Source organism: Lynx canadensis, chromosome A2, assembly GCF_007474595.2.
Source record: "Lynx canadensis isolate LIC74 chromosome A2, mLynCan4.pri.v2, whole genome shotgun sequence".
In the NCBI taxonomy this organism is placed as follows: domain Eukaryota; kingdom Metazoa; phylum Chordata; class Mammalia; order Carnivora; family Felidae; genus Lynx; species Lynx canadensis.
This window is the reverse complement of record NC_044304.2, coordinates 139,413,506-139,438,558: the sequence shown is the minus strand read 5'-3', so window position 1 is coordinate 139,438,558 and position 25,053 is coordinate 139,413,506. Positions and strand designations below refer to the sequence as shown.

The 25,053-nt window shown below is 42.0% G+C and overlaps 1 protein-coding gene across 18 annotated transcripts in view; it reads left to right on the top strand.

Annotated features, from left to right (window-relative positions):
* Positions 1–13,688, top strand: part of CADPS2 (calcium dependent secretion activator 2) — a 540,447-nt gene extending 526,759 nt beyond the window's left edge. For all 18 annotated transcript variants that reach the window (XM_030308335.1, XM_030308333.1, XM_030308325.1 and 15 more), the window contains 2 exons: positions 7,022–7,126; positions 12,708–13,688. In XM_030308335.1, coding sequence (XP_030164195.1) covers positions 7,022–7,126; positions 12,708–12,878 — 276 coding nt within the window. In that variant the 3' untranslated portion in view covers positions 12,879–13,688. The remainder of the gene's footprint in view (positions 1–7,021; positions 7,127–12,707) is intronic.
* The last annotated feature ends 11,365 nt before the right edge of the window (positions 13,689–25,053 follow it).

The following is a 25,053-nucleotide window of genomic DNA, read 5'->3' as shown; positions in this document are numbered from 1 at the left end:
CCTCTGTCTCTCTCTCTCTCTCTCTCTCTCTCTGCCCTTCCCCTGCTTGCTTGTGTGTGCACTCTCTGTCTCTCTTTCTCTCTCAAAATTAAAAAAAAATAGTATGGGGGAAAAGTATTGAACCTCAAGAATAGGAAAGTTTTTTCAGCATTCAACAAACATTTATTAGGTACCAACTCTATGCCAATCTTTCCGTGTTATAAGCACTTTTTACATTTTCTTAACAGGCATCAAAATGCTCATAAACTCTCTTGTAGACTTCCTGATAGACTAGAAAATGAAAACCACCCTGCATGTCAGATTATTATTGAATATGGAAGAAAAATGACATGAATCAAATGCTTCTCTGCTCTTTGTTAAAAAAAAAACACATGAAAAAAGCTGCATATATAGATCAAGTCCCTTTATGAATAAACCAAGGATCTTTTTTCCTACATTGCCTTGTTTTGTTATAGTGGGGGAAAAAACCCTTCCCAGTATTCCTAAGCATTAAGGTGTATGGCACCTTAAAACATCTTAAGAATAGGGTGGCATGGTGTGGGGCGCCTGCGTGGCTCAGTCAGTAGCTCCTGCAACTCTTGATCTCTGGGTGGTGAGTTCAAGCACCACATTGGACATAGAGATTATTTAAAGTCTTAAGAATGGGACACGTGGGAAAGGCATAGCAGAAGAACCACTTGGTCGGTTATCCTAAGGGAGTGTGGTTCTTGAAAGAATTGATTTACATTACATATTACATTATTAGGTTTAAAAATATCTTTGGTCTTTGGAAACACAGCTTGCATTCACTTGCAAGGAAGTGTGGTAGACTTATTTGAAACAATTAATAAGCATTTCGTGTTTACTTCACAATCCTGTATTACAGTAACGATCAGGAACCCCCAGGAAGGATAGAGGTTGTTTTCTTAGTTGTCTGCTGGAAGCAGCAAACTGCCCTTAAAGAATCAGAGATTTTATTGACAGAACAGACTGTTTTCTAGAAGGGACTGGAATAACCTAGCAGTCATGAGTACAGACTCTGAATCATGTATCCATATAGATAAGATATAAATCTAACCTTGCCATGCATACCTATTGTATAAATCCAAGTAACACGCTTAATCTAAACTCAGTTTCCTACCTATGTAAGCTCAGTTTCCACATACGCAAAATAGGAAAAATAACAGCCATCTCATTAAGGTTGTTCTCAGAAGTAAATGAAATTTTAACTGATGCGTTAAATTTCCCAGGGAGAACTTAAAAAATCAGATGGCTTTATAATCCGAATTCATAAAAGAATAGAAATGAGTAACCGTACCTCACAGTTCTTGAGAAATCTCATTCACTCCTCATTACACTTTTCCTGTTTATAATGTATTTGCACTTTGTTAAAAGGCCAAAATGAGTAAGTTAATAACAAACAAAATAACAGGTGATAGAAAGTTCTGGAGCTCTAGGCTTGCATTTTTTTTTTCTTTTGAAGAATAAAGCTGTATTTTAGCACCATGTAGAAAGAAAAAGTGTGATAATTTGGCTTTTCCCTGCAGTTCATTTTTTACAAGAATCACAGGCTGTATTGGTTCTAATCATGCCCTTTATTCTGACGATCAAGTCTAATATCATAGTATTTTGGGAGAACATCAGAATCTTCTTATTTAAAAGCCAGGTTCACAGACTCTACCCTTCATATTACAGATGAGAAGACTGAGACAGAGGAAACCCTGACCAGCTCGGTCAGGCAGACAGAGCATAGAAGGTGCTGGCCCTTTTCCCCTCTCAGCTTCTGTGTGCTGTGTTGACAGCCAGCCCTCCCCTTCCACGTTCAGACCCAAGCCTCTATTTTTCCCTCACGAATAGTTCTGGGTCTAGCTGGGAGGCTTGATAGGTATAGGGTGGGTTGAACACTTCTGTATTTTTAACCATAAGAGACTGGTTTCAGTTTTCCCAAAATGTTGCCCTCGCTCCTATTCCGAGCCAACAAAAAATCTGCACTTAAAACTTTATAGATGCTGGTGTTTCAGGGGTCTGTTTTGTGGAACCGCATAGCATCGTTTCAGTGGGATGTCTCATATAGAGGAGGGAAGTGTTGGTGTTACTGTTTCAAATTTACCATAAATATAAAATGTGTACTTTAGTGTTTAGAAATGGGAAGTGACTGGCCATGAATTTAGTTCTGTTAAATAGATTCAGTGTTGACAAAAGAGACACTCAATGTACAGTGACGCATTTATATTTAGTGGGGCATTAATGTTTCTAAATATTTTGTTGCTCTCCAAAGCTACAAAATGATACTAAAGAATGCCTTATATTTATCAACTTATCAAAACCTTCAGCATTTAAAAAATATCATCTGTTATTTTATTCAATTCAACTTGGCATTTAAAAGGTACCTATTTCCTAAGGTGGTATTTTTTAGATGGTATTGTGGTTGAACTTGGTGACTCAACACTTATAAAACCGACAGCTTCCCCTGAAATAAATGAAGAAATACATACACACTGGAAATTTAGCCGTTCCATATCTTAGTGCACTAAAAACTGTTGGCTTTCTTATTTTTTTTTTTTTCTGTTGTTCACCTATTGAGCTGAGCCTAGCTGGAGAAGAATGAAAATATATCAACTAGTTGTACCAATTCATAATCAATAAAAAGCTAAACACTTAAGCAGAAAATATATCACAGATTTGTTCCCTAGCAAAGCAGCTATTTTTGCCTTGCCATCATCATCAGAAGCCACATTCTGACAGAAATCATTTGCTCGAAGCAGCCGTGATATATACACCCTATGTGGTCTTGTGGTTCAGATTTAGGAATATCAGCCACAGAGGGTCTAAAGGCATTGTGCATTAGTATGTATTGAGACCTCATTCCAGGTGGCCAGCAGCTGGACTTTTTGAAAATAAAACTTCCAAAATAAATGTGAAGTGCTTGTTTCCAGGCAATAAGTGTTACATTTAATTGAATCATCCTCCAAAATGTTATAAATTAGGCAGAAAAGGGAGTTTGCATATTTAATATATTTGTTTTATATTTCCACTAGTCAACAGAATAATGAAATTCCTTAACTACTTCTCTTTAACTTGCATGAAGAAAGCACGGTATGTTGCTAAATCTCTTTTCACCAGCACCGCGGAGAAACAACTTTAATCCTTGTTAGAAAATTGCCGAGTCTGGGACTGACAAAGAGCTCATGCTTGTTCCATTGTTAGTGCTCCCCGGCCCCAAGAGCAGAGCCCTTTACAGCTGTGTGGATCCCGCCCGGCTCAGCTGCACTATTTAGGAGAGGAGGTTTGTCAATTTCTATTGACAATGGAGAGAGTTTTTCAGGGCCTGTAGCAGTGCTGACACAGTTGGGGATCAATGCCAGCCATTCAGACTGCACCCTCTTTCATTGCTTTGGTTTGTTAATTCAAGACTAAAGGTCCACTGAGGGGGTTCAGGGTGTTTAAGAAAGCTGATGAACTGTTTAAGAAAGCTGATGAACTGCAAGCATTTATAGCCCTGGTGTGGCAATTTCCATAGTCAGTGGCAACTCCTGGCACTGAGGGAGCTGTGTCCTTGTTGACCCTCTTGTTATTAAAAATGCACAAGTGCTGCGCTTCTCAATATTTCAACAATCTTTCATTGTCAATACCACCTTCTGAGCCCTTCAGCTTGTTGCTTGCTCTAAAGATCTTCTTAGATTGGGTTTGAAAACTTCACCTTAAACACTAGATTAGACTGATGTTCTGTTTTCCGTGCTCCTGTTGATTTGTTGAACCTTCCCAGGGCTGGAAAGCAAGTAGCAGCTTGATGGGGAGACGGGCTGCTAATATGATTTACCAGTCTACAGTCATGCACAATAAGTGTGAATAAATACAGGGGTCTCACAGAGTCAACCCTAGCCTTTCCTTTTCTTTTATTTTTGCTTTAAAAGAAATATCTCAAGAAAATGAAGTGAGTAATGCATGCCCTTACAGGAGTTGAATGAACCACAAAAAGAAAAAAAAAAGACGTATTTTTTTGTTAAAGTGGTAGGCTGCTGTCATGGGTTGATGTAGGAAAAATGTAGACTATACGCTTACTGCTTTATTCCTCAGTAGACCAAAGCAAAGAAAGAAGCAGTAATGCCATACCCATGACTTCAGTGCAGACCGCAGCGCCCCTTCCTTGTCGTCCCCTGAAGGGAAAAGTGAATCGTCCACCCAATTGTTTTATAAAATTAACTTTTCCAAAATGAAAGGACATTTTCTAACATTCACACTTTACTGGACATTCACCCTTTTTGAATGCTTTTTTTCTTCGTAATGTTAAAGGGTTGGTTTTGTTTGGGGTGGGGGAAGATGCAGCCAAGCTACCTTTGACTTTTTTGTCAAGATATGAAAATGGGACCTACCATATTGCAGCACCCCAGAGAGGAACATGTCAATTCCAGCACCAGAAATAGGAAACTGCTGGAGATTTCCGTTTGGTTGTTTTGTTTGTTTGCTTATTTATTTACTTGGAGTGCGTGCATGTGTGTGCGTGCACGCATGCGTGTGTGCGTGTGTGTGTGTGTGTGTGTGTGCGTGCGTGTGTCTATTTCCTCACATACAAGAAAGAAGCAGTCCTAGTGGGTTTTTTGTTGTTAGCTTGTTCTTAGTAACAACATAAACTCTGAGCAAAAGTACTGCTTTCTCTTTATTATTTGTTTGTTTTAGCTGAAAATCTTCAAAGTGCCTTTACTTGGAGACCAAAAAATAGGCATTTGTAGCTGATAGAATTATTTTTCATATAGAATTTTCCTTATAATTTGGTTACCTTTAAAGCTAAGATGATGGTAAAGTAGCTTAAGCTTTTTTTACTTAAGAGTGGTTCTCTTTTTCTCTCTTTTTATAGTTAACTTCAGATCATTTGATTCCCAACTTATTTTTCTCTAAAGTTATAATTTTGGCATTGTGTTAAAGAAGTTATATTAATAATAAATTTCTGTGTTACATTAAATGCCCTTTTGATTATCACTTAATCATAAGTATCATTGATGTGTAATGGGAAAATGAGTTAAATTAATTTTAAATTGTGTAAGGATTTCTTAAAGATGCATAGGGAGTAATTTTAAGAAAGGATTTTCATTTCCCTCAAATTCATACAACTTACAATAAATATAGTAACTTTATAGTCTGACAGATTAGCTAGTATGTTATGCTAGACCATATATCATCTTTTGTTTCCCCCAACAAAAAAAATATATTATCTCTTGCAAAAGGACTATAATTTAAGAGTTACAACCATTGTGACTACATTTTAGCTTTCAAATTATCTGGAGAGTGGTGTGGAGGTGAGGGTCTTAATTTAGTGTACTCATATTCAATATCACCAATACCTGGGAGTGTTTATGTGTATTAAAATAGAATTCAAGAGGTTGAGGCTATAAATAATTTGAAATAAGGAAGTATAGGATTTAAATACCAGTAGAAATTAATATGTCAGCTACAGTACTGAATTCATTAGCAGTTTATTTTTTTAAGAATTTAGGAGTGTATCTTATTTTGTAAATCTTATTTCTGATACTTTTACAAAAATGTCCTGAAAATTGAGAAAGCAGTCATTAGGAAAGAGCAAAGTCGGGTACATGAATAATATTTTTTTTAGATCCTAGCCTATCTCACATTTTAAAAACCTGAAACTTCCATTCATCCATGTGATATAATATTTAGTAAATCAGTTACTCATTTTAATTACCTTATCTCATTTTATGCATGTGTGTTCAGTGTATTAAATTAATAGAAATAAGTCTAATGAAATGTGAAACTAATTCATGTTTAATTTATGCTTAAAATACCATTTCTTATACCAAATTTTGTCAGAACAAGGTTAATAAATACGAGTCCAGATGAATTTCAGACTTACTTGTAACATGTGATGGTACTCTTAGAAATTGAATGTGTCATTTAATACAGAAGAAAAATATTTTTTTATGATTTTTTTCCTGTGTTTGAATACCTAAGACACATGTACCACACGTACATGATGTATTGTGTCACTATGTTTGTGTTTACAAACAAGACACAAAATCGCTTTTCTCATGAAACTCGTGTTATTTCCTAAGTGCTGAATGGGCTTTGAGATTGATTTCTTACTGTTACCTGAATGAGTAGCATTATTAATTTTCCAGTACTACCTAAACCTAGTTCTAGCGTGTAGTGCTGAATCCCTTAAAATGTCACCACTAATGGCAGATTGCCTTTAAAACACAAAAACAAAAACAAAAAAACAGGGACAAATTTCTTCTTCTATACTCGTAGACATTATACAGGAGCAGGAAATTACATGGGAGAAGAATTTCAGTTTCCCTCTCCAGAAAGTGGTAATAAACAGAGGAAAAACTATGAACCCTCCAAAAACACTTGTAAAATGAAACCAGTTCTTTCCTTTCATAATTTGGTCAACTGACATCTTTTTTATTCTTATAGACACAACAATTCCATCCTGAATAACGTTCCTTCCTCAGGCGTCCCATCTTTATTTTCAGTGGTTTTAAAACATCTTGGCAAATACTTAACGATACTAGGTAAAGGTGTGATTGAGGATGTCTTACCATCACTTCTGTAAAACGTTATTTCTAGGTATTGACTGCATGCATCATGGCATAAATCTACTCTTTGATTTTTACATAACATACGGGCTAATAAGAAATTTCCCTTTGTAAGTAATTTACCTACTTTTTCCTGCTGTTTGGGAGTCCATTCAGTCCCATACCATGTATTTAGTGCCCGTTGTTACCTACCAATTACAAAGCAGGCCTCTAGGCCTGCAAGTGCAAAAACACGGTTTCCCTTGAATATGTTACAGCTGAAAGACTAATGTTAATTCATGTAGAGAACAGCCTAGGTCAACTTAGCAGATTTTCTAGCAAAACATAGAATTCTGTTAACAGGAAATTATAGCATTATTGACTTCAAGTGCTGATCTGTGGTCATTTCAGAGTGTTTCATTACCCCCTCATTACCGAATCTGTTACATGAATACTGCAGAGGCTGTTTTCTTTTCTGTTCTCCTCCCCTCCACCCCCATCCTTCTTTCCAGCAATGGTACAGCAGTTCCATGAAAGTCATTTGTGTCTGGTTGGCTGATAGATTAGACCTTCAGCTTCATATTTACCAACTGAAGACGCTCATCAAGATTGTGAAGGTAAACAAAATGTGTTGAGATGTGAATTGCCCACCAAGCTATAAAGAATAATGGCTAGATATTGACATACAAGAAAATTGTATGTGACACACCTGAGTGGATGTAAGTACTTTAAAAACATCACTGTCGGCAGTGCTATGCCACTGTTTACTTCCATTTTCAGTTAGATTATCAAGTAAATGTAAATTTTTCTGCACTAATAAATAAGATATTTTATCAGTAGTCAAATTTTAAGACAATGTACACAAAGCCTCTGGCACATTTACCTGATTGTAAGTAGGTCCACAGTAATTTCGTCTTCATTTTCTTAGGTACAGAAATATTTTCTCCTCCTGATACATTTGCTTCATGCTTATTAGGATCGCATATGATTATGAGGACTTTTTTTTTTTTTGAACGTGCGCACACGCATGTACTCATGTGCAAGCTGGGGAAGGGAAGAGAGAGAGAGGGAGAGAGAATCCCAAGCAGGCTCCACGCTGTCAGCATAGAGCCCACAGCCGGGCTTGATCTCACCAACCATGAGATCATAACCTGAACTGAAATCAGGAGTTGGTCCTTAACCAACTGAGCCACCCAGGTGCTCCATGAGGGCTTTGGAATTGTATTGGCCCACAGCATAAGGAGAGTGTCCGTTATTTTGTCATATCCTGACACAGAAGTAACATTGTCACTGCCTAACTTCTTTAGAAGCATGCCCCATCTGACATGTAAGAGATGATCAGTTTGAGTGTTGGGGAACATCCCAACCAACAACAGGTGTCACATCCCTTACGGCCATTTTGTCTTTTGCTCTTCAAAAGAAAAGGTAATAACACAAGTATTATATTTATTGAGTATATTTATTTATTTACCTAACGTGATTTTATTAATATATATAATTATTTAACATGATTTTTCACACTCCGTAATTCCAATGGAAACACAAAATTTGCTCCAAGTGTAACTTTTTCCTAAAATTGAGACAAATCCCACTTAATGACTAAAAACATAACTCTAAGCTATTGAGAATCAGCTGTTCTTTTGAAAAGATGACCTTCCATTTTAGTGTCATTTGTCAAATGCAATATATATATAATATATATTTGTGTGTGTGTATATTTATGTGTATGTATGTGCATATGCGACACACAGTAGTTCTCAAAGTGTCATTTCTGACTTATATCAGCATCACCTGGGAACTCATTAGGCATACACATTATTGGGCCCTACCCCAGACCTGCTGAGTCAGAAACTCTGATTCTGGGGCCCAGCAATTTATATATTAACAAGTCCTCCAGGTGATTCCGATGTTAAAGTTTGAGAGGAACTATTGCATTACATCATTAAGTTTTAACCACATTAAAATATTTCCATCATTCTCTAGATTCCTGTAGTCTAATTAGAATACAAATTATTTTGTGCCATAGACACACAGGTTATCACAAATTAGAAAGACCCATAAATAGGAAAGTTCTGTTCTAAAGTGAGAAATTGGCAAATCTACCGGAACATAGAACCAGACCTATAATGTCACAGTAATAGCAATCATGATTAGTCATAAAGAACAAGTAAAATTATAGCCGCCCACTAATTTTTAATACCTCTGAACATATGACATTTCAATGGAAAAAATAACTTTGGTCCAGAACACTTCTTACCAGGTGTTATTTGTTTTACAAAGAAACCAAAAGTGCACAATAATACGTTCATATTTGCCTTCGATTCTGCAATGTTTCTTTCTTGTTCTATTAATGTGACTTGGAGAGCTTTCAAATGAAGTTTGTTTTTCATAAAAGAGAATCAGAATCTGTGTATACCTTCTACATATATGTGTACGTTGAGGTTGCAGTCTGTACTGTGACTAATATTGGGATTAGCTGCTTACCTTACAATCAGTCATATTTTCAAGTTAACATCTATTGCATTCAAGATGTCAGAAATTACGTATTCAGCTGATTGGCATTTTTGGCTGGATTGTTAAGCTCTCTACTTTGTTTTTAGAATAAAAATCTCTATTAGCCCATCATCTTTCAAAGTTCTTCCTCTTCTCATATTCACACGTCATTACAATTAAAGATCAAACACCAGTGAATATTTTAGCAGAATAAAATGATAATATCACGAATTATGCAGTGGCATTTCCATTGTACTCTACACCAATCAATTTATCTTAGTTTAACATATTCTTCATTATGGCTACCAACAGTCAAGACTGATAAATATGGAAATAAATTTCATGAATGTATTTGACTTTCCATGCTTTGTTTTTCACGAGCAGGTCCCCAGACTCAGCCAATGCTTTCTTTGGCTGATACATTTAATCAAATTGTAGAGCTTTATGTAATAATTAAAAATTCTTATTTTCACAAAGAAAATCAGGATGAATTAATAATTTAATGTTTTGATTGTTTCCTACTTTGAGTATAAACAGACTTTAACCAGTTTCGTAGATAGATTCATAATTCTTCAGAACCTATATGGTTATATTTGTAATGTTCATTTTTCAGTGAATTTAAGAAGCTATTAAATAGCACATGTATATAGGGGTGCCTGGGTGGCTCAGTCGGTTAAGTGTCCAACTCTGGCTTTTGGCTCAGGTCATGATCTTACGGTCATGAGATCGAGTCCCATGTCAGGCTCCACAGCATGGAGCCTGCTTAAGATTCTCTCTCCCTCTCCCTCTCCCTCTCCCTCTGCCGCTCCCCTGTCCACTTGCATGCCTGCACGCTCTCTCTCTCTAAAATAAAAAATAACAATAAGTATAAAAGCACATGTATACAATTGTGAAGGCCCCTGAGTAGGCTTTCCTTCCGTCCACATCTCCCGGTGCTAGCCAGCATGTTACTACAGAGTAGTGCATTCTACCAAGGAGCCAAACTGCTAGTTGTTTGGTTTTTTTACTCTACAGGCATAGTCATTCTTCTCTGCCCACTGGAGACCCAGATGCCACCAAGATGTATATTACAGCCAACTTTGGCCCACAAAGACACTTAGATACTAATCAGTTCATTCATGTCACTCGCTGAGAAAAAAACAAATTCCACTAAAAGATTCACAGGGAGTTTAGGGCTATGAAATTATTCGCAGTTTTAACATCGGAATGATTTATTGAAGGAAGGGGAGAAACAGAATCCTCAAACAATCAAAGTGGCGGGTGGATTTGTGTTCTCCCGAGTGGCCCTATGACATTTAAAAGCAGTTAACGTAGATCAGCTGCTCTTACTAGGAGACAGGAAGACCCCATGGCAGGCCCTTGTCTTAAATAATAACTAAGCAGACCTTCATTGCCAGCCACAGAGGATGTCCAAGGGCCAATAATATTTTATGAATTCTAAAGAGAGAGAGAGAGATCACAAGGATACCTGTCCTGCAGCTCCCCTAACTACCTGTTGCTTGGTGATAAAATAAGGCAGTAGAGTCTTAATTACACATAAATTAGAAAGCCTTCAGGACTGCAGATCTACAACACAAATCTGTCCTGGCCAATTTACTGACAATTAAGCTAAGTCTAAGAAAAGTCAATTCTAATAAAACAAAAAAGCAGGACTTATAAACTCAGTATATAATTGTTAACGGAACAATATTTCATATCAGATGCATTATGCAATATTTCATGTCAGGTACATGAGTAATTTGTGTACTTGACATAGTTTTAATCAAACTATTACACAGTTACAGTCTTGAACACAAATCTCTGGGGTAATACTACTGTGTATATTAGTTACCAGATTTTCTGGATAAAACTTACCCTTCAGAGCCATTCCCATGTGTTTTGATGCAAATTACCAGAGGTTTTGGTGTAAGAGAGTGCCACCTTAGTAATAATGAGATTAACACCTTAGAAAGAGAATATGAGGATAGTGGGGTGTAAGTATCTTAAAATATTAAAATGTAAGTAAAAATAGTTTTGATCACTTAAGAAACCACTCTCTGAATCAAATTTTTATGGGCTGTTAAGATACCTCTGATACTGCACAGCATTTCTCACAGTTCAGTTTATTTTTGGACAGGTGGTAGACTTTTCAAATATGAATTTTATTTATAACAAGTAATGATCCAAATGAGAAAAAAATTATTCACCCTCCATACTTGCTTTTGGCATATCACTTCTGAAACTTGTAATGATACTGTGGGGCATACATTAGATTAAAAAAGACAGGAAAATAAAATGTGAAAATACCAGTGGCCCCACAACCTTGTAATGATTTTGCTCCTTCCCCGAAATCTGTTAGTAAACCAGGTGTGTATATCAAGGGGATTAAGGTGCTATTCATCAGCATTTCCTACCTGATATGAATAAGTACCTTCAATGAAACTGTGTGAATATTAAAAGTTTCCTTCCATATACTCTGTTGAACGAAATCAAGCATGCCTTCATGTTAATTTCCAGCTATTAGAGTTGTAATATTGGGCAAGAAAGTACAACATTCCTTCTTACTTGACTTTTTTCATCTATTAAGTGTAAAGCAGACAACAACAAAAGTACCTACTAGAAACATTTAGAACAATGGTGGCATGTTGATACTGATACTTGAGGCCAGTCCATTAAAATCTGAATGTTTAATATTCTAAATCTAACAGAGGACAGTAAACAAAATCTGGAAAGATATTTAGCATTAAAAACAGCCTTAGAAGTGACTCTACACAATGGGATATCTTCATTTGTGTTTTGTTTCCACACTGAACTAATTCTAGATATTTCCCACAATTAAAAAAAAAAAACAGTAATAAAATTCCAGTCCTGTTTAGTCTCAGAAAAAAATCTTATATGAGGAAAATTGCACATAAGGGGATCAGTGAAATAAGCGATGCTTTCTAGGTGACATATCTTAAGTGCCACAGAACCCAGAATTCTGTTGTTCCTGTCATTGTTGTTAGGATTCATGTTATAAACATTAACATGACGTTTGTTCTATTTTTGACATATAATACATCAAATAATAGGCTTTTCACAGAAAATATAAATACATGTTGTATTTATCATCTGTGGAAGCTTTCTACCAGAATTTTGACACTTCACATTCCAAGGGAATTTCAAAAGGAAAGGGCAGAATTCATCCAGACTTCTGGGTGTACACAAATTTTTAACCGGTGGTACATATAAATAAATGTTGTAATTCACAAATGCTGAAAATGCAAACTTCTTTTACTGATAATAGGATTAATTATCTCCCTCCACACTTCCCCCAAAAAGCTAATACATTGCATAAAATGTGTTTTTCAGTATTAAAGGAAAGACACGTCAACTGAAAAACTAAGAATTCCTTCATTTAAAAATGTACATAAGTGCCTATCATTTTACCTTGTCGCAAGCTATTCAAATAGTAAAGTCTGTGCCATTAGCAATATTTTTCACTTGTCATCTGTCAGAACATTTTGATCTATTCAGAGTGATTCTACTTTGAAAAGCAGGATCCGAGGTCTCATTTCTTTTTCTCCCCAGAAATATACCAACAGGTTGATTGACATGGGCATCTACAATCTGAGTCCATTAGTGAATTGTCCCACATTATTTTTGAAATGCTAACTGAGGATACATACGGACGTCCATCCATACAATTCGTGAGCTATCTAAGCAAAGTCTTTCTTCTTCTTCCAGAAAACCTATAGGGACTTCCGACTTCAGGGTGTGTTAGAAGGCACACTGAACAGTAAGACCTACGATACTCTGCACAGACGTTTAACAGTCGAGGAGGCTACAGCCTCCGTCTCGGAAGGAGGAGGACTTCAGGGCATCACCATGAAAGACAGTGATGAAGAAGAAGGCTAATAACTCCCAGCTCTGTGGGAGGAAGGAGGACCTTGACATTATTTTGTACCCTGTCCTTGTAATTACATTGATTGGTTGGACCAAATAAAAAATGCTTGTATTTCACTCCGCATTGTAAAGAGTGAACCTGGAAGCAGAGTTAAAGGGGAAAATGGCAAGTTTCTTGGTTTTGGGGAATTTTTAAAGATGAGTCTCTTTTGTGTAGTTTGACCTAAAATGAGCTTTGGCTTTGTGATTGGAACATAACTTTTTGGTTTTTTTTGGAAGATTTGACTTTTCCGTCTGTAATTACATCAAAGTAGTGTCCTGTGTGTGAAATGAGATATGTATTTCTCATAATGTGACATTGTGAGAAGAAGCTACTTGGATCACTGTGCCAGCTCTATCGTGCCCTTGTTAAAGTGGTGTGTATTTAATAGTTTATCATTTATGTGTGAGGGTTTTTTTTTTTTTTGTAGTTAATTTGCCATTGTTGTGATGTGTGTAAAAACTTTAACCTCTGTTCTTAGTATTCTGAGTTCATCTGCAGGCTTCAAGGACTGCCAAACCCAAATATAGACTAGATTATCCATCAGCTTGTGTCTTGTTTTATTCTGAACATTCCTTCTTTCAAGTGTAAGAAAAAAATCCCAAAGTGTAAGGTAGTAAATGTGCTGCCTTCAACATACCATATTCTCCTACTTCTAAGTGTAACAGCTTGCAGGCAATAAAAATCTCTTTGGTCGAAACCACTCCTGTATTTATTAGACTTGTGTAAATTAAATGCAGTAAAAAAAAAATGTTTGCAGTATTATAAAAACCCCAACAATTTGTATCTGTGTTTTTGTGTTTTTGTTTGTTTACAATCAAATGAGTAAAAGATATCAACAGTGCTTTTGCACCTGGAAGGCACACACATTTGTTAAAAGAGTAAGTTACTCCGACAGTCTATTTCCATAGCAAAGGTAATGTTGACTACATACTCATATGTGTTATTAACGTTAGCAGTGTTAACTAATGAAGAGTAATATAGGAATGCTGGTAATTTAACTAGCAATTGACAGGTTAGTTAACTATTATATCTTCTTCCAAAATATTTTCTTGCCATAATTTTGAAAAATAATAGTGTTACACTTTGTAATTTCTCTGTGAGTTTTAATTTTGTATTTTTTCCTAAAATTCATATTGTGCTACTACATCCATTCATAAATAATCTTTAAATGAGGTAAGTTAATGCAGAATAAGCAGAGGTATCCCTGAATTTATGTAAACTGTAGTTCTGGAATTTTGGAAGTGAAACCGACGTCTTAGACCTCCAAATTCATTCTCCTGTGTTGTTATAAATGGTGTCTCAGTAGCTGGACTAGCCCGCAAAAATCCATTTAATTCAGTTATTATATACTACTGGTTTGGGCTCAAATCTGGGTCCTGGGGGTAAGACACCCTACGATACAGGACAAACATGAAAGTAGATGTCTTCCCCTTTCCTGGATTAGAAACTAACTCTACCAACTCGGTGTTGTGGAAAGTCAGTTTTTCCTGAAATGTTCTCTTTCCCTGTCTCCACCTTCACACCCAGTATCATCCTCTCTTTGGGCCCCTAGGTGTCCAGTTGTGCCACCCTAAACTCCTCGGTGGTACCCTCTCCACGGTTGCTGCCGCAGAGCTCAAATGGCTGGCTACTTGCAAATTACCCACCCTTGTTTTCTTCTAAATGTCTGTGTCTTTGATTCAGCTCATCTCTAAGTAATTGGCCCATATTGTCCTGAAGTATGAATGATGGATGACTGATCCCTTCGCCCCCCTCCAGCCCTATGAAAGGAAATATCTAGCTGATCCAATTCAGAAATGCAGGGGAAAGCCCTTGGGGCCAGGCGGATCTTCCTGCTGATCTAGTTCACCTGCCTGCTGGCTCTCTTGGCTGGTCAGCCTCTTGTAGCTTCTCTCTAGATTTGCGGGTTCTCTGCCCCTTCCCTTCTGTACTCAGGAGATTTCTAAAAGCTCTACTCCCCACTCCAACCTTCATTGGCTTCCACAGGGAGAACAGCAGAGCCAAAGGCAGGTAGTGGGGATGCTCAGAAGTTTATGATGACTATGTGGACTAACCTTTTAGCCACAAAGAGGCGTAGAAGAGAAATCTATAAAGTAACTGAAAGAGAATGAAATACCACTTTTGGGTTTTTGCCCAGAAATTCTCTCCAACATAACTGCAAATTGCTTGAGACGACTTAATAATTGTTCATCGGTGTGTGTAACTGTTAGGGTGAATACCCAAGCATCTGTCTTTTAAAGGAAGCCAAGTGTTACTATTTTTTTAAAAAGTATTATTTCATTTAAAGGAATTTAATTGAAAGACGAACAAGTTTTAACAAAATTTTTGAAGTGAAAATCATTTTTAACTCAAATAGTCCTATCCTCCTAAATGGTTTTGGGCAAGGGCCAAAGAGTGCGTTTTGGGGGCAGTTTGGTGAGTGTTGCAGGAGAAAATAACTAATGCAGTCCGATATCCAGCTGGAATGGATCTGTTAAATAACACGTCTAAAAGGAAAGTTTCTCCGAACGCATGGAGAAAAAAATAATAATGCCTTTTCCCGGAAAGGGAAAGAACCACACAGAGCTTAACGTAAACCTCTCAGCTCCAGCTGTGGGTCGTTCTTGCATTCACGGGTTTTTCCACCTGAATTCCCCTTAGTTCTTGTTCATTGTCCCTCGCTCTGCAGAAAGGACTTCCTGCTACTTTTGCAGTAAGCGCCCGTGCAAAGTGTCTCGGGGCACCCATCCCGCCCCCCACGGTCATAGCCCGGCCTGGCCTAGCGCCGCCCTCCTTCGCCCGCGAAGACTCCGGGTCCCTGAGCTCCGGGAAGGTGCACTTGGTGGGAAGGAGGTCACTCGGCCATCGCTGCTCATGGAGCCCCTCCCTGCTGCGACCTCCTGCAGTCCGAGAGGCGCGCGCCCCCAACCCTCCCTGCCCGCTCCCTGCAAACGCGCGGAGACGCGGGGTCAGCGCCCGGCGTACGGGACGAGCGCGCTGGCGGTCGGCAGGATCCCCGCGAGCCGGAGCTCAGAGCCTGCCTTCCCATCCCCTCCCGCCTGGTGTCTGGTAGAAAGACCTGAGCGTGGAGATTCGAGCATGAGCCTGGTCGCTTTTATTTTTTACTCCCCAAACAGAAAATGGAAATTTCCCGGTCCGGGTCCCTAAAGGGAGGTGATAGATCGATGTTCCTGAGAGATGTTCACGCGCCGCTGGTGGCGGGGTAAACACTCGCCCAAAGAGCAAGCAGATCGGCCCCCGCGCGCTCTGCGCCGCTGCCTTCGCCGCAAGGCCCAGCCCCCACCGACTGCCCTCGACCCATCCCACCCCCGTTAGTTTTGCGCGGAATTGGAGGCCTGGTCTGTGGGAGTTCGGGAAGACCGTGTTCGTCCTACCCTTACATGGGGTCCTCCTAACTCCCCCCCCCCCCCGCCCCAGTGCTATGCGGCGAGCGCGGTGGAGAGCCGGTCTCCTTTCCCCCTTCAAACTCTGCTCGCTGGACGGGCAGGAACCTTCGGGGAAAGCGGACGTCTGAGTTGGCTCCAGTACTTTGCTGCAGACGGAGTCGAGCCCAGGGGCCTGGGCCGCCGGGCGGAGGCGAAGAGGAGCTGAGACCCCGCAGTGCCCGAAGCGCGCGGCTGGCAGTTGCCCCCCCTTCCCCTTCCAAGGGTGAGGCTTTCCCCCAGCGTTGACTGAAGGATGGGGTGCAGAGATGCCTTAATCTGCTCTTCTCTGTGACACTGAAGAAAGATACTTAGGGGAGTAGAAGCGGATAGAGACTGAGCGCAAAGCGCTGAGCCTGCGTTCCAGAAGTCACGACCGACAGTCAGTCGCGCCCTTTGTCCGTGTGCAAGATGTGATTGTTTTAAGGGAATAGGCAGTGGAGTGTGAGAGTGTAGTGCCGAGAAGAGAAGAAGAATTCGATGTGGTTCCCAAATGAAGACCCCTGATTTAATACCAAGAAACAGGTGCACAGGACACCGCTTGGAGATCGTAGTAAGCAAGGCCTTGGGGCCAGAGAAGCCTGGGTTTGAGTCTTTTGAGTCCTAACAGCTACGCCTCTTCCCCGCGTCTGAGCTCTGTGTCCTTGGGCAAGTCACTGAACCTCACTGTAAAATGAGGACTTAATAAGGCAGGTGGTTGTAAGAATTAGAGACAGGTAATAAGTTGTGGCCAATACTAACTAGTTCTTTGTGAGGAATGGATTCAAAAGAAATCGTGGCAGTCCTGCCTCTGCCAATGCGCACCACCATTCTCCAGCCATTGTCCCCGCGGTGGTTTCAGGGTCCTTCTGCATCACAGCGAGCTCAGCGGATCTTCAGCCTCGCCCCCGGCCTGTCAGTGAACTGGAGGGTTCCGGGGTTATATATAGGGCCAGCCTAGTGGGAGGAGAGGAGAAGACGGGGAGGGGCAAACCTTGTCGGGTCTCCAGAAAGGGCCGGCTTCGCCTCGAGCAGCCCCCGGAGCGGCCGGAGGGAGGGGAGGCAGCTGCAGACGTGCCTTTGGGGGATGGAGTTGGTCAGAGGCTCAGAAACTAGACAGGTGTGATCCCGGGGTGCTAGACCACAAGTGAGGAATCTCAGACCTCGGCCTCTGCCCAGTAGGTTCTAAGTGCAAGAGAATTTAAGGGGCAAATTGGTGTTCATTAATGTTTTCCAAAGTTTAAGGAGGCCTAGAATGGCGTCCTGCGTCTCAGACCAGAGATGCGCGCACAGTAAGCGCTTGGAAAATTCGAAGCGGAACCGAGAGAGAAGCAGAGGAGGCCGCAAGCCGCCCCAGCGCGCCCCACGGAAGTCGAGCGAAAACGGCTGACACTGAGGGCAACAGTCAGCACCGAGTCCTGGCCCAGAGTGCGGAACTGCCAGCCCTTGTAGGCTGTCGTGAAAACGCCAGTAACTGGGAGGCCCAGCGTGGGCCGAGGGCAAGCCCCAGGGGCTCATCCCAGCGTGTCCGTGGCGAGGGAGACACGTGCCCTGGTGATGCTGGGGCCAGGCACTCGGCGGCCTTGGAGACGAAGACACTCACCACTTAGCAAAGGGGAAGATACTCCCCCTGCTTTGGGCTGGGACTAGAGCTACTTTTGTAACTGGAGGGATGTTCCCCACCTTCATCATTCCTGTAAGGTAGCCTGCCTGCAGCTATTGGGCTCCAGATAGAGGAAGCAGAATGCCACAGATGCCTTTAACTCCCAGGACTTCATAACTTTACATCAAAAGTGACTGTATTTATGTGCTTATTTGTGGGTGATTGTTAAAATTTAGCAAATAGGGCCACCTGGCTGGCTCAGTCTGTTAAAGGGCGGGAGGAGGGGGGGAGGGTTGATTTCAACTCAGGTCATGAATGTAAGGTTTGTGGGATCCAGCCCCGGAAGCAGGGTCCAAGCTGAGAGCACCGAGCCTGTTTGGGATTCTCTCTCTCCCTCTCTTCCTGCTCCTCCCCTGCTCACTCTCATTTCCTCTCTCTCTCTCTCTCAGAATAAATAAACTTAAAAAAATTTTTTTATATAAAATTTAGTAAATAAACATATTCTAGACATATTCGTCTAAAATCTTTTTCCATCCCGAGGCGCCTAGGTGGCTCAGTTGGTTGAGCACCTGACTCCGGCTCAAGTCATGATCTTGTGGTTCTTGAGTCAAAGCCCCACATTGGACTTGCTGCTCTCAGCACAGAACCAGCTTGGGATCCTGTATCTACCCCTCCCCCCCCCACTCTCCCCTGCTTGGGTGTGCTCTCTCTCTCAAAAATAAATAAAACACTAAAAGATATTTTTAAAAAATCAATAAAATAAAATCTTTGGCCATCCCTAGGATCAGTGGTTCTCAAGTCAGAGAGGAAGTGAAGAGTTTATTTTGAATTCAAGAATCATCAGGGAGAGGAGTTACCCTTTCCTGGGCTCAGACACAGACTTGTTTCTGGGTCCCCTACACACAATTTGTACCTTTGAAAAAATTAAGTGGTGTGTCAAATCTTTTCTGCTTCAAATCAATTCTGACTTGCCTCTTAACACTGCTTCCTTGCTAACAGCCAACCAACAAGTAACACCTCTCGTGGATGTGATTGGTGGAAAGAAACATTTAAATGCTGAAACTTTTTAGGGCATTTCTCTAAAATGCCAAGGAAGCACAACGAATTGTAACTTTGGAAGGAGATACTGCTAGGGAGGTAGAAAAAGTTTCATTAAAGAGGAGTTATATAGTAAAAGGTCAGAACCCAGCAGGACTGTACTTCAAAAACTGGAAAGTGAAACGTGGAAAGATGGGGGTAGCAGCTGATTGTGGCAAGAGAGAGCTTTGACAGTCCCCCCCCCCCCAGAGCCGGGTAATAATTTTTTAAAACACACTTCAAAGTTGCTGTATTAAAGAATCTCATTTGTTGTCATTTGCTCAAACTGCCCAGGCTTTTTTGTTGTTGTTGTTATATTGTGTGATTGCTGGGTGTATTCTTTCATATAATTAGGATAGTCTATCAAAAAGTTGATTAATTTTAGAAATGCATAAGTGCTTCTAAACAGATGAAATCTGCTTTAATCAAACTGGGATTTTTGAAAAGCTTTTGTGAAAGGTTAATTCATCATTCTACAGAAGAAAGTGTCCCCTGGAGACCTTAGGACTGAATGTGGGAGAGCAGGCCCCCAAGGATAAGGAAAATCCTCAAGGCTGTGAAAAATAATTTAGCAAATGTGATTCTTTACGTGCATTTTAACATGTCCATGTATTTAACCAGAAATCAAATCGTTGAGCCGAAGGGGTGTTTTTTAAATACAGATTTTCTGAAAAATATTTTGGAAAAGTTTGTAGCCTAACTTTTTAACAAGGTGATAGATAGCTTTTCATATGTAAAGTAGTTTTATTTTAAAATCTCTTTTCAGTCTCCAAGACTCCCAAGAATGAAATAGGCTTTGATTTAGTCCCATTTCACAGAAAAACAATCCAAGGCAAAGGGTAACTGCCACCATCTGTTGTGGTTAACAAGGGGTCCACTAGCTGTGTGGCCTTCCCCAGATGAAGGCACTCTGCTTTAGGAGGCCAAAGCAAGGCAGGAAACTGGCATCATTTAATCCGGCCCTCAGAATGTGTGGGACAAATTGGTGAAAGAAGTACATACGAAAAACTGTCTTAGAAAGGGGGAAAGGTTGTTGTCCATTTCAATGGACAATTGAAGAATCCAGCTTTAAAATGATAGTAAGGGGGGAGGGGTGCCTGAGTGGCTCAGTCCCTTAAGTATCCGACTTTGGCTCAGGTCATGATCTAGATATTGGTGGGTTCAAGCCCAGCATCAGGCTCTGTACTGACAGCGCAGAACCTGATTGGGATTCTCTCTCCCTCTCTGTCTGCCCCTCCCCTGCTCGTGCTCTGCCTCTTTCTCAAAATAAGTAAATAAACATGGAAAAAAATGGAAGGATAGTAAGGAACACGAAGGAAAGGGAATTATAATGGCTAGTTTTGCATACGGGTTTTGCAGAGGTAAGAGAGGCTGGAAGAACGGAAAGATGCAGGAGAAGGAGGAGGGGGAAAATGGTCTTTCCCGTTTGTGATTTCCAGTTACCACCACCCCCACGTCTAAACAATGAGGGAAGGGCTCCGATGCCCACTCGAGGCTGGACGCGAGGCGCATTGGCAGAGGCGGAGCGCGAGACCAAAGGCCACTAACACCAGTGCGGCCATCGTGGCTAACATAAGAGGACGCTGGGGTCCCACAGATCTTGCGGGTGGATTTGCCCCTGTCCCGCATTTGATTCCACATCATTAGGATGAATCATTAGGAAAATGTTTCAAGTAGGGCTCCGGATTTGGAATTTACTAGTGGTACCCAAGTTCAAATTCAGAAAAGAAAGAAAAAACACGAATCCTAGAAAGGCAACGACAGCAATCACGTGTACTTCGTAGCTGCCGCCTTTCCCTTTTCCATCTTATATGTGAATCGGCAGGTTGGAGCCCTCTCGACAGAGAAGGCATTCTGTCAGTAAATGTTGGGGCCTTCACTTATCTAGAGAAATAATAAATTGGAATGTTCTGCTAATATTAAAGGCTGATTTTCCTCTTCAAATAAAACGTCGATATCTGCCAAATAAAAGGGGAAGAGATCCTTTGGAAAGTAAGGAACCCCAATTATTATCATGCCTGCTGCCTTTTGAACGCAGCATATGCTCTTAATTTTTAAAATTGTTTTGCTTTCCGTAAGAACTCTAAATCAGCGTCATTAAAGCCAATTTCTCCTTCTTTCCCTTTTTTCTCCCTCTCCGCCTCTTCTTTCAACAGTGGTGTGAAAGTTCAGTTATTCTCCGTCATGAGTATAAAGCTTTGGAAATCAGCTCATGTGCCAACACCGGGAACTTTTCCAGGCCCACGGTGCGAAAATGGAATATGTGCTGTGGAATTATTATTTTTGTCCTTTAGGTTTACATCTACGCCTTTGTATTATGTAAATTTATGAGAAGCTGTGAATCACAGGGTTAGGTAGAGGAGGGGTTTCTTCCCCCTCCACAGGCAGCGGGAACCGACCCCATTCAGTCTTTGAATGATGCACAGCCTTCTTATCCTTCCGTGGTTTTTTTTTGTTTGTTTGTTTTGTGTTGTGTTGTTGGTTTTTTTTACCCAGACCCAGCTTCTCTCCCCACCGTCGACCCCGCGGGCCGGCAGGGGCTCAGGGCTGACACCCAGGCCCCAGGAGCCTCGGCAGACACGTTCGTGACAGCAGCCGGCCGGCCCCACGAGGTCGCCGGGGGCCGCGGGATGCTGTTCCCCTGTTGCCAGCGTCAGCACTGACGCGGGGCGCTTCGCGCTCTTTCCAGTACCCTCGTCCCCTGTGAGTCTAATTGGAAGCTATGAGGGCGGACCCACTGTCAGCGAAAGTCAAAGAGTTAATAACTCAAAGAGGACACAGAGGGAAGAGAAAAAGAAAAAAAGACTTCCAAACTAATTCAAACTAAGACGGCAGTAATTTTACTTAACATCGTAAAAGTTGGAGAGATTCCTTAAAGCCTGGGATTCACAGTTCAACTTTTGAAACATGTGCAATGCCTACAGGATCAGGTCTGAGAGAGGCCTAAGGTGGTGGGGGCGGGTGTCGCAGAAGAACGTCCACCTCCACCAAGAGAGGGGGCCCAGGCCAGTGGCTGAGCGTCCCCCCTCCGTCCTTCAGGGATTGTGAAAGTAGCTGGAGGTGGCTGTGGGGGTATTGTGCTCCGTGCACAGTCATGCCCTCTCCTCCTTTAGCGAGGAAGAAGGGCTTGGCAGGGGGAGCTCAGGAACCGGAATGAAAGTTCAGGTTGGAGGGTGGGGCCCAAAGGGGAAGGCAGAAGGAAACTCTTCCACCGAAGAATCGAGTTAGAAAACTCCCTCGCTTTCCCCGAGACCGTCAGGAGACACCCAACAATTGGCAGCCCAAGCCGAACGGCTCCGAAGGCAGGATTCGCGCGGCTGGGGCGGGCACTGAAACAGAGCGCAATGGACACGAAAGGTTTTCGGAGGAGAGCTCACAGGTGCCCCCACCACCCCGTTTAAAAGTGGCTTAAGGAAGTGTTTTCCGGGAAACTGAAAGTGACAGGCAAAACTTATAAAAAGATGCTCCGGTTCCCTCTTGGGCGTGCCACGGCGTCAGGCCTGTTTTCTTTCTCTTGACATCTAGATTAAATGACCCTTCAGTTACACCCGGAGTCGTCAAAGCAAGTCTATTAGCGACTGTTCTGTTCAGAAACTTTTCAAACGGGAGTTCTCCGCCATCTGTTACTTGGTCTCTAAACCCGATCCGGCACCCCGCCCGAAACCCTTTGGTGACTGCCCGCATCTCCCAGCCTTGGGGGTGGGGAGGGGAGGGACGGAGCCGCCGCTGGATCCGCGGGGGTGCGGCGGGGAGAGGGAGGAGCGAGATCGCGCCCCAAAGGAGCGCGGGGCGCGAAGGTGTGGTGGAGGCCCCGAGGCCGGAGGTCAGAGGCACCCAAGCGACGACCGCGCGGCGCGGGCAGGGGGGGTGGGGGGCGCGGGAGCCCCGCCGGACGCGCAGCGCGCGGGGGGCGGGCGGGGAGGTCTGGCTGGAGGCGGGCGGTGGGAGTAGCGCCCCGGCTCCCAGTCCCCTCTAAGCCGCTCCAGCCTCCCTAGCCGGCCCCTCCAAGGCAGGGTCACAGAGCCCGGTCGCCCCCGGCCTTGCCGACGTCATTTTTAACCGTTCGGGACTCGTGAGCAAGAACCAATAAGTGGAGATCCCAGCCAGGGAGTGTTGTCAGCTTTTCGGTTTCACTTCGGGCTTCTTTTTAAATGGCTCTGCTCCGGCAAACGAATCGTGAGTGAGGCCGGGCACCTCAGCTCCGGCGCCCGCAGCGGGAACGCAGTTCCCGTCCGAGGCCAGGGCCGGGGGGCGCCGAGGTCGCCGCCGTTATGGACGCCCAGGCGGCCGAGGGCAGCGGGTCGGCGCGGGGCGCTCCCGGCCGGGAGCCACAGACGGCCGGGGTCCGGGAGGTAACTACGTTGATAAAAGGCTCTCGGATTTTCATTTACTTCTGTTGCTTCTCCATTTCTCTAAGCTCCTTCTCTGCTCTGTATTATTTGAATTTCTATTATAGACATTTATTTCATGGGAAATCAGAAAGTTTGCAAAGAACATCACAACTGCTCTAAACCTCGTGGGTAGTATCAAGGAAAGAATCGGGCGGTGTCGAATGTAGGTTTTATTTTGACCACAAAAATGACTCGTAAAAATTATCTGGGGACTGCTGCTGAAAAGCTATAATCAGCCAGTTGCACAACCAGCGATCAGTGCAGAACAAAAGAGCGTGTTTGGGGCGTCCTCTTCTAATTGTTCACTTCCCAGGCTTCCAGAACTACCTTGTAAATTGCAAGCAAAACTTGTCTGACTTTTGTAGTTAGACTTGTAGGCAGCTTCTCGAATGAGTTGGAAACATTGGGTTGCTTGTTTCTGAACTTCTTTTTCCCCCAAGTCCAGCTCTGAGTCGCAGTCTGTAGGGAACACACCTCCCAGGCCTGTGGGAACGGGTGAGAAAAACCCGAGCATTAGTGGAGGGGCAGAAACAAACCCGCGGCAGGTGATCCTTGTCTGTAATGCTTGCCGGCTCATTAATAGCTCTCACCTTTGGGGCTCTTCCTTTACTTTTACAAACCGATTTAATATGTAAATGCTGTTTTGAGGACAATAATTCCACTAGGTTGAACCGGGACCCCCAATAAAAAGAAATAAATAGTAACAACAAAGGTCTAAACAACAAACCACGCTCCGTCCTCCCCTCCCCCAGAAGAAAGGAGAGCTCGGTGAGTTAACTGACCCCTCCTTCACAACCAACCGAGGACACTGCCCTTCACACGCTTTACAAAATTAGCAAAAATTCTTTATTTGCTGCCAAACTAAAAGCACACTAGTAGCCTCAAATCGGAACTCGTAGCTCTTGTGTTTGTTGATGTGCTGGAAAGTTAGTTCCCACTGTGTATTCATTAACTTAATCTGAGGTACTCAACAAGACTCTTCCTTTGAACCTTGCAGATCCCCCTCTTTGGGGCCTACTCCAACGCTCCACCTCCATTACACAGTACAGGAAGTAACAAAAGACAAGTCAGAGATAAAGACTGAGTAAAACTGTAGAAGAATTTAGGAATGTTTTTCCTCCTCCAGAAGGCAGGTAGGTTGCTATTTATTAAACAGGAAGACTTGTGGATGGGTCCTAGTGCCTGGGGAGGCAGGGTGGTCGGAATAATAATCTAGTCTCTTCCATTGAGCTCATAGTAGCTACTAAGAAGCAAAGGGAAAGCAGGCTGTTACTTCTGATGAAGAGGCAGGGGCCATGGATGTTGGAGAGGCCTGAAAATCCTAAAAACATGAGCAGAGATGAATTCATGCACTTGGCAGAAGGTTGGATAAGTTATAATAGTTTCTAACCCATGTGTTCCTTTTTAAAAACTCAACAGTACTTTGTGGCTTATTAAAGAAGAAGAGGGGAAAGATTGTGGATTATAATCAATGGCTCCATTATATTGCCTTTTATTTCAGATTGCAATAGTCTTGACCAAAAACTGCATTTGCTTGTGATAGGAATGTAAATTTAAAAACCTGTGAAAATTATGCAAGTTCTTGAACAATCAAGAACAAAGTTTAGGAAGCACTGAAATAAAAATTGGGCTCCCGAGGCAAAAAAAAAAAAAAAAAAAAAAGAGAGAACTT